General features: G+C 34.7%; 1 protein-coding gene across 4 annotated transcripts in view; it reads right to left on the reverse strand.

Annotated features, from left to right (window-relative positions):
* Nucleotides 1-643: 643 nt before the first annotated feature.
* Nucleotides 644-16,179, reverse strand: part of VPS13C (vacuolar protein sorting 13 homolog C) — a 173,700-nt gene continuing 158,164 nt past the window's right edge. For 2 of the 4 annotated variants that reach the window (XM_065872278.1, XM_065872277.1), the window contains 9 exons: nucleotides 15,573-15,648; nucleotides 14,994-15,157; nucleotides 13,731-13,776; nucleotides 12,002-12,125; nucleotides 11,064-11,178; nucleotides 5,968-6,056; nucleotides 2,488-2,611; nucleotides 1,057-1,140; nucleotides 644-745 (listed from right to left, as the gene is read on the reverse strand). In XM_065872278.1, coding sequence (XP_065728350.1) covers nucleotides 644-745; nucleotides 1,057-1,140; nucleotides 2,488-2,611; nucleotides 5,968-6,056; nucleotides 11,064-11,178; nucleotides 12,002-12,125; nucleotides 13,731-13,776; nucleotides 14,994-15,157; nucleotides 15,573-15,648 — 924 coding nt within the window. Of the gene's footprint in view, nucleotides 746-1,056; nucleotides 1,141-2,487; nucleotides 2,612-5,967; nucleotides 6,057-10,308; nucleotides 10,333-11,063; nucleotides 11,179-12,001; nucleotides 12,126-13,730; nucleotides 13,777-14,993; nucleotides 15,158-15,572; nucleotides 15,649-16,179 lie in introns of those variants that run through there. The other 2 variants (XM_065872280.1, XM_065872279.1) reach the window with 1 other exon arrangement.

Consider the following 16,179-nt stretch of genomic DNA (forward strand, 5'->3'; position numbering starts at 1 on the left):
TCGAAACAGCATGTAAATAATTTCCAAAACTTCTAGACAACAGAGTATAGATATTTTAAGGCTTGATTTTCCATTTGTCTTTATATTACAGTGCAAGGAGGAAAAATAAGCGCCAAATCAAAACGTGTTTTTATTAGGAGAAAATAATGCTTCCATGAAAAGAAAACAGGAAACATGTCATGTCTCCCTTTAGTGGTTTTTCTTAAGTCAGTCACCTGGTTTACCAAAAATGTTGTATCAGTTCAATTATTGAACAAAATATACAACATTTGTTCAAAGACTTGTCCAAAAAAGCTCTCACAGAACACTAGTCATTCTAAGCTCCTTTCTTATTTTTCAGTATGGACTTTAATTAAAAACAAGCTATTACCCTTTGTTTCCCAATTTTAATGGAAATTTCACTCTGAGTTTAAAGTGATATTTCTTTAAGGGTCTGACCCATCCAGGTGGCAGTGTAGAAGTGGACTGCTATCATACACACAGCTACAAAATCAGAGCCAAAACTAAGGGGGAAAAATGGAAAATCCAAAACTAATTACTCTAGAAAAAAATTCCAAAACTAAAGGCTTCCTTGAAGAAGAGTGGTTTACAGACAAGACTGTGATTGGTTTTTCTCCCAGCTGCAGCCCCCTGGGATCTGTGATTAAGATGGTATTTGGGGCCTGAGAAGTTTCAGTGATGATTGCTTCATCAATTTTTGCTGTTGTCTCATTGACCATGCATCCTCAATGGCACGACATGCTCTCTGGAAAACAAAATATTTACCATGAATGGTAAAGACAAGTACAGGCTCACATGGTGGAGGAGAAAGGTACAAAACCAAGGGTATGAGCTCTCCACACAGGTCCAAAGACAAGAATACACAGTTAATACACGTCATGCTAAGACCCTTCTGCCCTGTTAAGCCCACAACATATTATTTTAAGCATATATATCCATCCAAAGCTATAACTAGTAGATTTTTTGGGAAAAGTAATAAGTATTGTTAATTATAATATTTTATTTCAACTTGCAGTGAAAACACTGAGAGGGCATTCTTTAAAATAAGTCGTTTACCTCTGCTGTGGTGATATCCTGCAGGTAAATTTTCTGAACACAGCCTTGATTGGCACTGTCTCTTTTTTGGAACAGACCTTGTTTCTGTTTCAAAACAAACAATGACAGAAAAGAAATTATTATGGGGAAGAAAAAAAATCATAACCTTTAACTGAGTGCTTAAATGTCAACTCTATTTTATAATCACTAGACTAACCAAATACACATATTCGGTATGATAAGAAATAAATCATTTTGGTACAAGGACAGTGGTTCCATATGTGAGTTGTTAGAATTTATGAAATTGGATGAGTATATATCTACATGCATAAAATGATGGCTTTCTGCAGGCAATGATAAATAGCCTACAGAAATACCACTTGATAACTCATCACATCTGACAAATCAAAAAACCCTCCCTTCATTTCCTTGGCCGATAGATAAAATTCTTATATAATGTAAAACACACTGAGTCAATTCTCACCACTGATGTGAAAGAACAGTGATAACTGAGGAAACTGTAATATACATGCATAGTGACACAATCTTTCCTAGTCTAAAAACTATGTTTCATATACCAAGGCATTTCAATTTTGAAACTCTACAATGAGGTAAGGCTGAAATACAAAATGGAATGGTTTCATGGTAGTTTCTTTTACTTGTAAACTTGTATGAAAAGAAAGTAAATGTAAATTAAAGGATAATAGTACTTATATCTCTAACTACTGAATTTTATGATAAACATTTTTCAGATAGTTTCAGGAATAGAGATATTGTTTAGGAAATATCCTAAACAATAAAAAATTATTGTTTAGGAAAAAATATAGAAATTACCATCTTTGGAATAGTAATTTCTAGGTTTTTTTTAAAGGGGTGAAAATAAGTTTATATCATATATAATAAAAATTATACATTTCAAAGTAAAGTGAGTCTACGTACCAAGCAAAAGATGGGGTATCATTTTTGCTAATTACTTGCTATATAATTAAAAAGTTTTTCCATAGAAAATGTAGAGGAAAGACATGAAAGCATTATTACATAATTAAAATGCATTAGCCTTCTATAAATGTCAGATATTATTAAATGTGAGTGTTTTAGACATAATATTTATAATAATCTCCTAAAAGCCTAAAATGGGGAATCTTTCCAGAAGTATTTAAGATTATAGCAAAATGAAGTTAAAAAAAACCCTTCTACTCAATAATGCTTTATTCTACCAAAAAGAAACCTAATTCTTTCAGTGAACAAATTTAATATTTCACTCAATGCAATCAAGGACTGTCAGAAACTAAAGTACAGAACACAAATACATCTTTCCTTACTTTTCAGCATATAATAATAATAATACTTCAAACATTTTATTCAGTTAACTATAAAACAGAGTCAGAAAGCACTGGTTTCCATTCATTTAACAAACTTCTGGTTCTAAAGGTGTGATTCATGTTTTCTTACCTCAACTGAAATTTTGAGCAGATTTCCATCAACAATAGGAGACTGTACAAAATCTTCAAATGGATATTGCCAGTCTACGGACACATGGCCTAGGATTTCAACTTCCTTTATACACAACACTCGTCTATTTTGCATAAGGAGACAAAAATATATAGGTAGTGATAAAGACAGTTAATTACTCTAATATTTCACTCTGCTGGACGGTATTACTTGCTCAGTAAGCATTATAACCTGGCACACTAAAAACTGTATGCTTCACATTAAAAAAAAAAAAGGTAACTGTCAAATAAAGAGCAAACATGGCACAAGTAACAAAGGAGACCTTCAAAAATTCCCCTTCTGCCAATCTTGCAAAATTCAGAAAAGTGTCTATTTTTAATTTTTTTTAACTGACCAGAAAACTGAAATCATGCTCTTTAAAACACATAAGGAACAGACTATACTCTCATCTGGGAAGCAATAAAGGCAGAAGCCCCTGAAAATGTTTTACTTGGAAAATTATTAATTGCTTTTTACTGTCAATCACATATGCCTTTTAATCAACAAAGAAATGTCACAAACCTCAAATGTCAGCAAAGATTCACGTTAGGCCTACTAATAAATATCAGGTTTGAACACTTTAATACTGATGTACTATATCACAGAGTGAGTATCCCATTTTACTCAAAAGCAATTAAAAAAAAAATTCACAGAATCCTTAAAGGGCATCCACGTTGATTTCCCAGTGTGTGATTCAGATTTGTTACTGATATAACTATACTTGATTCTAAAGTTTCTATTACAGAAAGCAAAACTAGGAAAGTAGAACTGTTCATTCTACAAATGTGTATGGTGCTGGAGAAACAAAGAAGACAAGGTTTCCGCTTGAGAGGTACCCATAGGCTATAAGGGAAAATAAACCTGCAAATAAATGCTACAGCACAGTTAGATAAGAACAATAGCAGAGTGTGTAGAAAATTCTCTCGGCACACAGGAGAGAGGGACTGACCATTGGTAATAAAGTAGGTAGTGTTAAGAGCTGATTCTTGAAAGGAAGAAGTTCTCTAGGTAGGAAAGGGAAATTATACTCTAGACAAAGGAAACAGTGCATTAACATATCTAGGAGTACAAAACAGGGAAGATCTGGGACTTCCTTGGTGGCACAGTGGTTAAGAATCCGCCTGCCAATGCAGGGGACATGGGTTTGAGTCCTGGTCTGGGAGATCCCACATGCTGTGGAGCATCTAAGCCCATGCACCACAACTACTGAGCCTGCGCTCCAGAGTGCGTGAGCCACAACTACTGAACCTGCGTGCTTAGAGTCCGCGCTCCACAACAAGAGAAGCCACCGCAATGAGAAGCCCACGCACCACAATGAAAAGCAGCCCCTGCTCGCCACAAGTAGACAAAGCCTGCGTGCAACAACGAAGACCCAATGCAGCCAAAAACAAATAAATAAAATTAATTTTTAAAATGTTTAAAATATATTTCTAAAAAAAAAGGGAAGATTTATCTGAGGAATGTGGAGGTCTGTAGCTGGACTACTGGATATATACAGAGGTGAGAAAATTAGCTTAGAGCCAGATCTTGAAGGATTTTTGTTTTTTGGTTTTTTCTGCAGGGGTCGGCGGGTGGGGGAGGCTTTCAAGGAATTTTGACTTTGGCTGTGAGAAGAAGAGCTAGATTCTAGATGTTTATAAGGCAGAGTTGAATGAACTTGGTGACCACTGGGGTGAGGACTGATACAGACCCCTGGCACTGTATTTTTCAGCACAGGTGCTACTGAAATTGCGGGACTGTGTTGTGCACTGTAGGAAGTACAGCATCCCTGACCCAGGCTACTAAGCGCCTGCAGGGCCTCTAATCACTGCAACAACTTCCAACACCCCTACACATTCCAAACAGTCTCTAGGAAGTGGACTCCACCCCCCACCTCCTGCCTAGTAGAGAATCAGATGATGGAGCTAAAAGTTAAAGACAGCTTTTACAAATCACTGCATCAAACGCAATTCACCATTCTGATTGCCTTAAAACTCTGCTCTTGACCATCGTACTCTTGAACAATATTATTGTTCTCCTGCCACCTTCAATCTCCTTCACTTTCTTCCTCCTGCACCATGTTTGCCAGAGTGCAAATCTTGGTCTTCTTCTGTTTAACATATTCTCTCAGGATGGTTTCTTAGATCTCAGCTCCAGATCTTTACCCAAACTCCAATTATCTGTATACCTATTCCAGGTATAACCTGCATCTATATGTCTCCCTGACAGTAGAGGCACCTCTACTTTGATATCTCAAAGCTATGTCAAACTCATTAAGCTCAAAACAGAAACAAAATCATCATCGTTTCCCTCAAATTACTGTAAATGGTACTCAAGCCAAAACAGCAAAGTCATCTTGTATTCCCTTCTCTTCCATATTCAGTCACCCAACCCTGGTCTCTTAAGGCTACCCACTCATATCTAAGGGAGACTGTCATTGCATTGGTCAGGAATATTATTTTTCTAATTGCCTCCTGAAAAGCTCTATAAGGGATTAGATTTCAAATTACTATGATTTTTCAATTTATCTGAAGAAAAAACAGATGTACAATGTACACATTAATATTCCTACCAAATGCCTAAATCAAACAAGTACTAAAGTATTACATATTACTAAAAAAAAAGAAAACAAAAAAACCCCCACTGATTTCTACTGCTTAGTGCTGAATTACATAAAAAGCATAAAAACTACTTTTTAGATTGTTTTGTGAATATTTTACTTCTTAATTAATGGGCAAATCAGAAGACTAGTTAACTCTCTCTTAGAAACAGCTTGTAGGTTTAAGCCTGAACCCTAATGCTTTCCTTTCTCTCCTTGCCACCTAAATATATTTAAATGCAATAGTAAGGAATCTAATGCAGATGTTACCTGCTGTAAGTGCTTTGCCTTAGTCCTACAAAATACATAACTTAGAATGTTTTGAAAATTATTAATCTATAATTAGAATAAGTGATGTAAGGTAAATCTCAGGAAAATAAACTTAGTAGTTTAGTCCAAGTTCTTTCATTGGGAAAAATTATCTACCACTCCCAAAATACTTAGAAAAAACTGGAACACAAAGAAATAATACCAGCCTTTTAAAAGGTATGCTAATCATCCAAAATAAAACCTAGTGAGAAAAAGTGATTCATGAATTCACCCTCCATAACTGGATTTATAATTCACATATAAAGGTATCACTGCTGCACTTATAAAGTCTATTCTAGACTCTGTCTCTCAGAAGTTGTGTAACTTGGTTAAGCCCCTAAACCATGCTAAGTCTCAGTTTCAGCATCTCCAAAATGAGAGGGTCAGAATAGATGATCTCGAAGGACCTAACCAGATCTGTATTTCTGTGATTCTACGACAATGAACATTTTGCAGTTGAAGCATAGTTATCTAAATCCTCTGCCATTTTAATCTCCAAAATTCTTATAATCTATATAGTCAGCATTTTAAAAAATGTCACTTGAAGTCAATACCTATTTGTAACCATAAGGTTTGTCCTCTTCCTTCCCAGAATAACACAGTGGTATCGGTAAGTCTCTCCTTCTAACTTTTTGATATGATTCTGAAAAGAAAAGAAGACTCAAGATTTGGGTTGTACATGCATCCAAATAGTATTTCCAATACTCCATATTAGCTAATCATAATAACAGTACCAGTTAGGAAAAAATTATTAAAACCAAAAGCACAATTCTATAGATTGGCACGTGAAGCTAGAAAAATATTCATAGTATAACTTAACTTTCACTGTGCCTTAAAAGACAAATAAGTATTAAACACTAAGTGATCTTCTAATAAAATACATCTTATTGCGTAACTCAGAAGCTTTTAAATATTTACCAGAAATAATCAGACATTTTCATTAATATGAACCTGTACTAAAACTGGACATTAACATTACAGGGGTCTTTACCGTGGGGTCCACGGAAGGACTCTGGGAGGTCTATGAACTACCATAAAAGAATATACAATTTTGAAAATGTATTTCTGAACTTTTTTCAAAGGACGGTTCATACTTTTCATCAGATTTTTAAAAGGGGTCTGTGATCCTTCTCAAAGGTTAAGAACCACTGATTTACAGAGAGGTAGATATACACATAATAAAATTCCAAGATAACTGATATTTAATATTTTTCAATATTTGGTCTTATACATTAAACATGCATGAGAAGTACAAGCGTGTATTGAATTATATTCCTGGTAGAAAAGAAAATTTAATGACAACCTTAATACAAACATGAAGAATTTCTAAGATTTCAAATAGCTGGCACAATTTATTACTAAAGACAATTACAAGCATAAAATAATTCAAGTATAAATAGTAACGCATTAAAATACACTTTTTTTTTAACTATCTCAAAACTATTGTGACTTCAGTCAACACACATTAAAATTAATAGTTATTTTTATAATTAATGCTAATGAAATATTATTGACATTATATATAATTAAAAATCAGATGAGATTATATGAAAATATAAAACATAAACATACCTATAAGATATTAACATTTTATAACCAAGAATACAATATCAATATTATCAAAAGGAGAATATAATCAATAATAATCACAAGCAGAAAAAGCACACTTGTTATTATTTCAAATACATATTTTTTTTTTTTTTTTTTTTTTTTTTTTTGCGGTACGCGGGCCTCTCACTGTTGCGGCCTCTCCCGTTGCGGAGCACAGGCTCCGGACGCGCAGGCTCAGTGGCCATGGCTCACGGGCCCAGCCGCTCCGCGGCATGTGGGATCTTCCCGGACCGGGGCACGAACCCGCGTCCCCTGCATCGGCAGGCGGACTCTCAACCACTGCGCCACCAGGGAAGCCCTCAAATACATATTTTTTTTAAAGATCCTTGGTTCCCAGTCATTCCTTGACAATTACAAAAAGACATGAACAAGGAAGATGAATCCCCAGAGAATGGGGTCTCAACCTCGGAATGAGTCTCAGAGAGAAGTGGAGTTTAATAGTCACTTGTTTCACATCGTCCCTGTGTGAATTAGCTAAAATCTTTTAACATTTATTCCTTTAAAGAGAATATGGGAAATGAATATAACAATTTAGTGCTTTTACTTTCAGCTTTGAAATTTAAATGTTAAAATATTTAGATTTGAGATGAAACGTACAAGAAATACTACCCACTTTCCATCTTGTATGCATTACCATTAGTCATCAGGCTTTGCACTTTAAAAAAACTGAAGCTTTTAAAGTATATTTATCACCATAATACATTATAGAAACCTGGTTTCCAGCACTTCTAAAACCCACTGCACTCTGAGATTCAGTCTTTGTGGCAGATTAGTTTATAAAATATTTACTCTCCTTTCCCAAAATGCAACTTGAAGAATTTACAATATTTAGCAAAACCATTCAATTTTTTTCAAGTAAATTCTAAGGAAATAATATAAGATATGAAAAAGCATTATGTTTAATGATGTTTATCCCAGCATTCTTACTGTTAATAAAATAACAGAAACAACTTTAATGTCAAAAACTGGGAATGGTCAAATATACAAGGTAAATTTACCTCAACAGACGGTAATGCAAGAATTAAGAATGAAGCATTTCTAAGAACATGGAAAAATATAATTAAAACAAAAAAGCAAGGAACACCATTTAAAATATTATATAATCGTAACTATGTGAATCAAGATAAATATTAAATAAAAACTGGCTATATATATATATATATATATGTCTGTGTAAATATGTATATGTGTGTGTGTGTGTGTGTGTCATGATAATTATCCTAGGAGAACAGAGGATAAGTAAAAGAGTATATCCTATGAAAACACAGTATATAATTCAGTAACTTTCAAAGCTCAGTATTAAATTAAAGAATACAGAGCAATACTCAGGAGAAAAAGAAAATGGGGTAAATCAAAAGATTCCCAAATAAATTATTTAGAATGTACCCACATTACACTAAGCACTAGGAGGACGTAATTTTACCCTCAAGTGCTCTTTAATATTTACACATTTTGTTATACTAGGTCCCTTAAGGATAGAAGTCTCCTTTCTTCTCTGTATCAAACACAGTCCAGATTATCAAATACTTTGTACCCAACTAACTGATTACAGCAAAGTGGGCAAGGGATGAAACAGCCTAAATTTCTTAATTATCCATGCCTACTCTGGCTACCCATGGAAGAAAATTACCAAGTCCTGTTCTTAATGTACAATCATTCTATTTCTTCCAGTTCTCATATCTTAACAAAAACTACTAAATCAGATGACTATATTTAGCTAAAATAATAGTTTCTTGAAGTTTTGTGCTTACTGACATGCAGTTGTAAAAAGGGACATCATGAGGAAAAGAATAACATAAAGAGCTAAACAATCAAAAAGTAAACAGTAAAGAAAAACATTTTAACAAGTTATAAGATTTTCCAGAAGTCTCATTAAGATTGTAATATATCCAGGAAAATTAAAAATCATTACTTTTACCTAAGAAGGAAGAATAATTATTAGTGATGATTTAAGACAGAATCTTGAATTAGTTACTGTGCTTGATTCTCACAGAAACTGTACATGAGGCAACATTTTAGTCAACCCTCAATTATTCAGGCACAAGAAAAGTCTGTCAGCTATAGTTTTAGGCTAGTTTTTGAAGGTCATTCTTTCTTCTTGAAAGAGTCCTTGTTTTAAATATGAAGGATTCAATTTATTCTTTTGATAACTATAGTTTAAAAAATATATAATCCAACTGAACAGTTGTGTGTTAACAGCTTCATTCTCTTTAAATGTTACAACACGTTAAATCTAAGTTTATAGTTTGGTTTCACTTTTGGGAGGAAGCATGAAAGTTGCTAGATAAGACACTGCTAAATCAAGCATTTCTATCATTTATAAAAAAGAAAAATCAAAATATAACGTATGTTGAAATTAACTATGGGGCCACTAATTTCAAAATGATAGTTTATAATTTTTTTTTGTTCTCATTAGGATAATGAATCCTCTCGCATGATTTAAAAGCAAACGTGGTTGGTTTTTAAAAATAAAGACATCTATAAATCCAAAAGCCACATAAGTAATCTGCTTAATTACTTGTTCAACTTCTATTTACATTAATTAAAACTAATAATTGTGAAATAAGCATAACCAATAAGGAGATTTAATTTTTAAAAGGTATAAATACTAAAGGCTAGGAATATATATAACATAATTAGAAAATGATAGCCACTTATCTAGCAAGAGTACCAAGGAGTTAAAAAAAGAAAAAGAGATTAAGGAAACATACTCTCAAAATTCATGTGCCAACTCTTATTTGAGGTCTAAGGACAGACCCAGAGCAACTGATACTTCATTTCTTAAAATATATGCCCCAGTCAATAGTTCTGTAACTTGAGTAAATTTAGGTGATTTGTGAAACATATAATAGTTATGTAACTCTTATCAGCAGGACTCACATACATAAAGAAGACATAATAGACTGAACATAAGAATTGTTTTTTTTCCCCAACTTTACCAGAAATGCACATAAATACCGTAAGATGAAATTCTCAAAATGATAGTAAAAGTATCCACTTGTGAGTTCAATAAAGTGTTCCTCCAACTAAATGTAAAAGAGAGTTGATTTCCTATGTCCTTTCATCTTTTATATTGACCTCTTATTCCTGTACAGTATTACCAGGAATATCATAATTTTTATCTGTAGTCAAGCCACTACAATAAAAAGTTCAGATAGAGGTGAGAAATGTAAAGAAAACTTCATTTTAATGGACTCTCACTCTAAATAAATCAGGACAGTCAATTAATACCACAGTTTGTTTTGATTTTTAAGGATGAAATCAAGTAGTAGTATAGAAAACATTTACTCCTGTATTTCCAGTTCTTGCTGTGTAGGCAGAAAAAGAAAGAAAATAAAAGTTAGAAGCATGCAGAAAGATAAAATATAATCACATACTATAAAAATCAAAGTCTAAGAAAAATGAAGAGTCATTTTATTTTAAAGTCAAAGTAGGAAAATATTACTAATTTTATTTTGGAGGAAAGCTAGGCATGGGAGAATAGCAATTTACATATGTGTGTATTATTTAAATACAGTAAAATTAAAACTAAAATAAAAGCCAAAAAAATCCTTAAAAAAGTTTTTAAGGTTTAAAAAGATTAAATTGGACATAATCTTTTTTTCTCTCCTCCAGCTTCTGTTTACCTGAATAAATCTAGATTTACAATATAGTCCAAATAAATTAATTTGGTTGGGAGAAAAGGAAGCAGTGAAATTCCAATAATTAGCTACAAAGTAGGAGACCAAAGTTAACAACACAAACTAAAGGAGCTAACATACAAATAGTAATAAAGCCTATGACTGTTTTTAAGATTATCCTTTCTGCACTAAAAAGCTTTGATCCTGTGCAGAAAAAAAATGATGAGTTACTCCCATTTAATACATTATGCTAATATAATAAAACAAATAAATAATCAAATTCTACCCTACCATCATTCCCTATGTCATCTTTAAAGAAGTTCATGAATCACGAACTTTAGGAACCACCCATGAAATCCTGATCCTAGAAATCTTTAAAATTGAATTTCACACATGACCATGAAGAATAGAATTTATACCTCAAATAAATCATAGCCCTCAGATTCCTGTCTGTCATAAGGGCGAATGATGCCGTCCTCATGGATCAGGCGAGGGGAACGGAGCCTGGTCACTTCCTCAGTTGATTCTGCCACCCTGTGTAAGGCAGCAGAGTAAGTACATACAAGAAAACATGTGAGAAACTTTCAAAATAATACAAATATATATGTGTTGATTAAACACTGTACTACGTAACACAGTATATCAATATTTGATAAACAGAGTAATTTTAAATAACTTGCCCAAAATAACATGACAAGTATTAAAACCAAGTAGGTTTAGGGCTTCCCTGGTGGCGCAGTGGTTTAGAATCTGCCTGCCAATGCAGGGGACACGGGTTCGAGCCCTGGTCTGGGAAGATCCCACATGCCGCGGAGCACCTAGGCCCATGAGCCACAACTACTGAGCCTGCACGTCTGGAGCTTATGCTCCGCAACAAGAGAGGCCGCGATAGTGAGAGGCCCACGCACTGCGATAAAGAGTGGCCCCCGCTTGCCGCAACTAGAGAAAGCCCGCGCACAGAAACGAAGACCCAACACAGCCAAAAATAAATAAATTAAAACAAACAAACAAAAAAAACAAGTAGGTTTGACTCCAAGTTCCCCACCTTTTCTTAAAGAAAATGTCAAAATAATAAAGGCAGGGAGTAGGCCATCCACTCTTTGTATCTGTGGTGTCTAGCACACTGCCTGGCATATAGTAGGGACCAATAAACACTTGTTGAATAAAAGAGAAATTGGCTAATAAAAAAAATCTCTTCCTACTCGTTTCTGGGGGCACTCTACCTTGTGAACCTGTCAGAGCTTTCAATTAGACTTTAAGGTCCTCACGCACAGGCAGAGTATTTAACCTACTTATGTATTCCTGGCAACAATTAGCACACAGACACATAGCTTGCATACAGTGTGCGCTGAATTACCTCTGGATTCCTTGGAAGGTGCTGCTGGCCATATCTATTATTCCACCAGTTGGACGAGCCACCGCACCCACAAGCCCTTTTCCAATTCCTTTAAAGAATCCAGCAGCTCCTTCCTTTTTGGCACCTTCATAAAACCAAAGACAATGAAAGAATAGAGATTTTAAAATAAGCAACTTTGAACTCAACAAAAGCCTAAGTCAAATACTGAACTGTTTTACCCGAGAAGTTCCTAGAATTTGACTTTCTAAAGAAGCTGAATTTAATCCTAACATGTGATACAACAGCAGTTTTCAAAGTGTGTTAAAAATGCAAATTATTAGCCCCCACTCCCAGCCAGTAATCTGTGCTTTAACAAGTCCCCAAGGTAACCCCAAGGCACACTCAAATTTTACAACTACTGATCCAGGAGTCTAGTCAGTACCTATAACTGGAAGATCTAAGAACTGATCAGAAATTATTGTGGGGTTTTTTTTTTTTTTGGCCAACAATCAGGAGATTTTCCAAGCAGTGCACTTTTAAAAAAAATATAAGAACTTTATTAAAATATAATTCAAATACTATATAATTCACCCATTAAAGTATACAAGTTAAATGTTTTTTATAGTATATTCAGAGTTGTGCAACTATCACCATAATCAATTTTAGAAAATCTGTTATTATCTCAAAAAGAAACCCCATACCTATCAGCAATCATTCCCCATCATTTCCCCATAAACCCTCTTCTCAATCCTATGCAATTTACCTCCTTCCTCCCCACCCTGCAGACCAAGGCAACCACTAACCTACTTTCTATCTGTATGGACTGGCCTATTCTGGTCATTTCCTACAAATGGAATCATACAATATGTGGTCTTTTGTGAATGGCTTTTTTCACTTAGAATCATGCTTTCAAGGTTCACCCATCTTGTACTTATAACAATACTTGATTTCTTTTTATAACTGCATAATAACTTATTTGTAAGGATATACCACATTTTGTTTATCCATGCATTAGATGATGGACATTTGGGTTGCTATTACATTCTGGCTGTTATGAATAATGCTTCTATAAACATTTATGTACAAGTTTTTAAAGCAAACATAGCTTTTCAATTCCCTTGGGTATATACCTAACAGTGGGATTGCCGGGTCACATATATAAACTCTATGTTTATATTCAGTTGTCCCAGCACCATTTGTTGAAAAGGCTATTTTTCTCTATGGAATCATCTTGGCACCCTTGTCAGAAATCAATCTACCATAAAAGTAAGGATGTATTTCTGGAAGCTGAATTCTATTCCATTGATCTGTATGTGTACCTGTATGCCAGCACCACCTGTCTTGGCTACTTTAACTTTATAGTAAGTTTTAAAATTGGACAGTGTAAGTCCTCCAACTTCCTTCTTTTCTTCCAGATTGTTTTGGCTATTCGGGGTTCCCCTGAATTCCTATATAAATTTTAGAATCTGCTTGTCAATTTCTGCAAAAAACCTAACTGCGATTTTGATAGGGACTGTACTGAATAAAGTAATGTCCTTTTTTTTAATAGGATAAAAAAAAAGAGTCAATTGCTATTGATGGCCCAAGGGACTCTAGTCTAACTATGGCCCTGTTAAAAATAGCATCCAAAGTCTGAGACATAGTCTACTACTTAACCTCTTCACATCCTGAGGAAAGTTATGCTCATTAAACAATTTACCATGTATCAACTCCTCAGACTCTGTACAGGAAGGAAATGTTCTCAACCTACCTTCCACTGGCTTTGTTATTATTCCAGTCACTCCACCAACGACTCCCTGAGAGAGAAACCAATCAAGTCAAGCCCGAAAGGAAGGTGCTTAATTTTAAACCAACCACTAGAGGGCTCTACAGACATACTAGAAATAACTTTTTTTTAATGAGGACTTGACAGAGAACAACATGCACATGTAAGTGAGCACTATGATTTTTAAAATATTACATCATAGCAAATTTTAAACGGAGCACTTTGTAGAACTTAATAATAGACAAAGGAGTAAAGCAGTAAAGGTGAAAATTTTCTACATCTGACTCTGACACCAATTAGCAGTTGATACAATCTCTTTAAGTCTCAGTTTCCATCCATATCAGTATATGAGTAAGCTGAGAAAATTATACATCTAATTATAAGTTCTAATGAGGTTACTCTATAATCTAGTGAAAGTGTGGAAAACTGAAAATGAAGGGACCTCTGAAGGATAGCAAATATCCCGACAAGTAAAGCACTTTAGAGAATACACAAAACATTACAAATCACTGGCACAAACACAGCAGTTACAGTCTCCTGAATTATCTCCAAAATTTAAAAATACTTGTACATTCTTTAAGTAACTGTCAAGTAACGGTAGTAACTAAAAATACCTGCATATTACACAAACACACAGAAAAGGAACTGAAGGATATATACTATATTGAAAAGATTAGACACCTCTCAGAAGAGGTGAGGGGTAATCAAAGAGTACTTTACAGCCTTACCTATGTTTCCATTACTCGTTTAAAAAAAGAACTTATAAGTTCCTATTATTACCTATAAGGAGGACAGTCATATATTACCTGTATAATTAAACAATATTCGTATATAATTTATAATACCTGTACCTAAAAAGTAGTGAAAGGTAGTTCCTGGTTTATAACCTGTAGCTTGTATGCCTCCCTTCCATAGAAACGGTCGACTGACGATGACCTGAAGAATTCCTCCCCACTCGTTACCTCCACATTCCTCTGCTCTACCTGCCCCCTCCCCACTAGTGCTAACCTGCCATCATTACAGTTTTCACTCCAGCTGAGCGCCAAACTAAGTCCAGGAATTGGGGGGTAGATCTGATGGTGATAAAGGGAAGGAGAATAAAAAAGGAAACAAAGGCCACAATTTATCACTACTGATACTCTGACAGACGTTTACTCACAAGCAGTATTCCAAGTGCCAAACAACCAGTACATATTCTAAAGTGTATATAAAAGTAAGCATTTCTTGAAGATTCGGCAGGAGACTTACACGCAAGAAGCCCTTTCCCCCTTTGGCCAGGCTGTCACCAAAATCTTTAGGCTGCCGACCCATCTCTTCTCTTCTTTTTTGCTGATATTCTTTGTCCATTGTAATTGCTGCCAAACCTTTTCCAACGGAACCGGTGATTCGAGATACCACTCCTGCTGCACCACCTATCAGAAGGTCAAGAGAAGTAAGTCACACTGTTTCTTTAAAGAGCATTACCACAACATACAGCATGCGGCTGCTTTAAACTAACGGGTGCTTAAAATTCTGTCTCATATACAAAAATGCATTTATTTTTTCCATTTCCCACTTAGCAAGAAGAGGAATAAAACTATTTAAAGTACATTGATTCAACACAACAAACACATATTTAAAAAACTCAGCAGGTCAGTGTTAAATTATTTTCCATTTAAGAACAAGGGAACACATCTTTTAAGAGGATTATTATAAAAATAATCCCTCTTTTATTAAACATAATCATTTGTTTTTCATAAACAATGCATTTTATAATAACTATAATTAAAAATACACACACACACACACCCACACACACACACACACACACAAATATGTGATACATACCTACTGTGTGTCCAAAGAGACTTCTTACTCCAATTACTAACCCCTCAGCAAATTCTTCAGGGCCTTGAACAGCACCCTGGCCGGAAAAAAAAAAAAAGTTTGCTACTTAAAATTTAAATAAGTTTAAGACTTTGAATCTAATATTTCAGGGTTTCCATGAAGATACAGAATCTGTAAAGATACATAAACATTGTGGTGACAGTTTTCACCTTCTAACCCAAATACTGATGGAATACCTATTGTGTTTGAAGATACCTTCAACCCACATGATCTCAGCAAGCCCTTTAAGATGACAAAAATTGGAGAGGAGTAAATCACTGGCTTCAGTCACAATCTGAAGTTGGCCTCCCAGGACCAAGTGCCATCTGACTGCTAAGCCACAGTGACAACAAGACTAAGAGCCCACAGTTTCAGCTCTCTTATTCTCCCCATTTATTCTCTTTGTTTTGTCCTTCTAAAACCCTCACCACACTAGGCTCCTGGATCCTTTAAATGGAGGAGAACAGGTTAGAGGAAAGCTTGACTATGAAACAAAGTCAGCTTTTAGTGCCCCATTAGTCCTTTCCATAGTGGTGAAACAGCCTTGAAATGGGTCTCAAACTACCTA

Source organism: Phocoena phocoena, chromosome 2 (genome assembly GCF_963924675.1).
Source record: "Phocoena phocoena chromosome 2, mPhoPho1.1, whole genome shotgun sequence".
In the NCBI taxonomy this organism is placed as follows: Eukaryota; Metazoa; Chordata; class Mammalia; order Artiodactyla; family Phocoenidae; genus Phocoena; species Phocoena phocoena.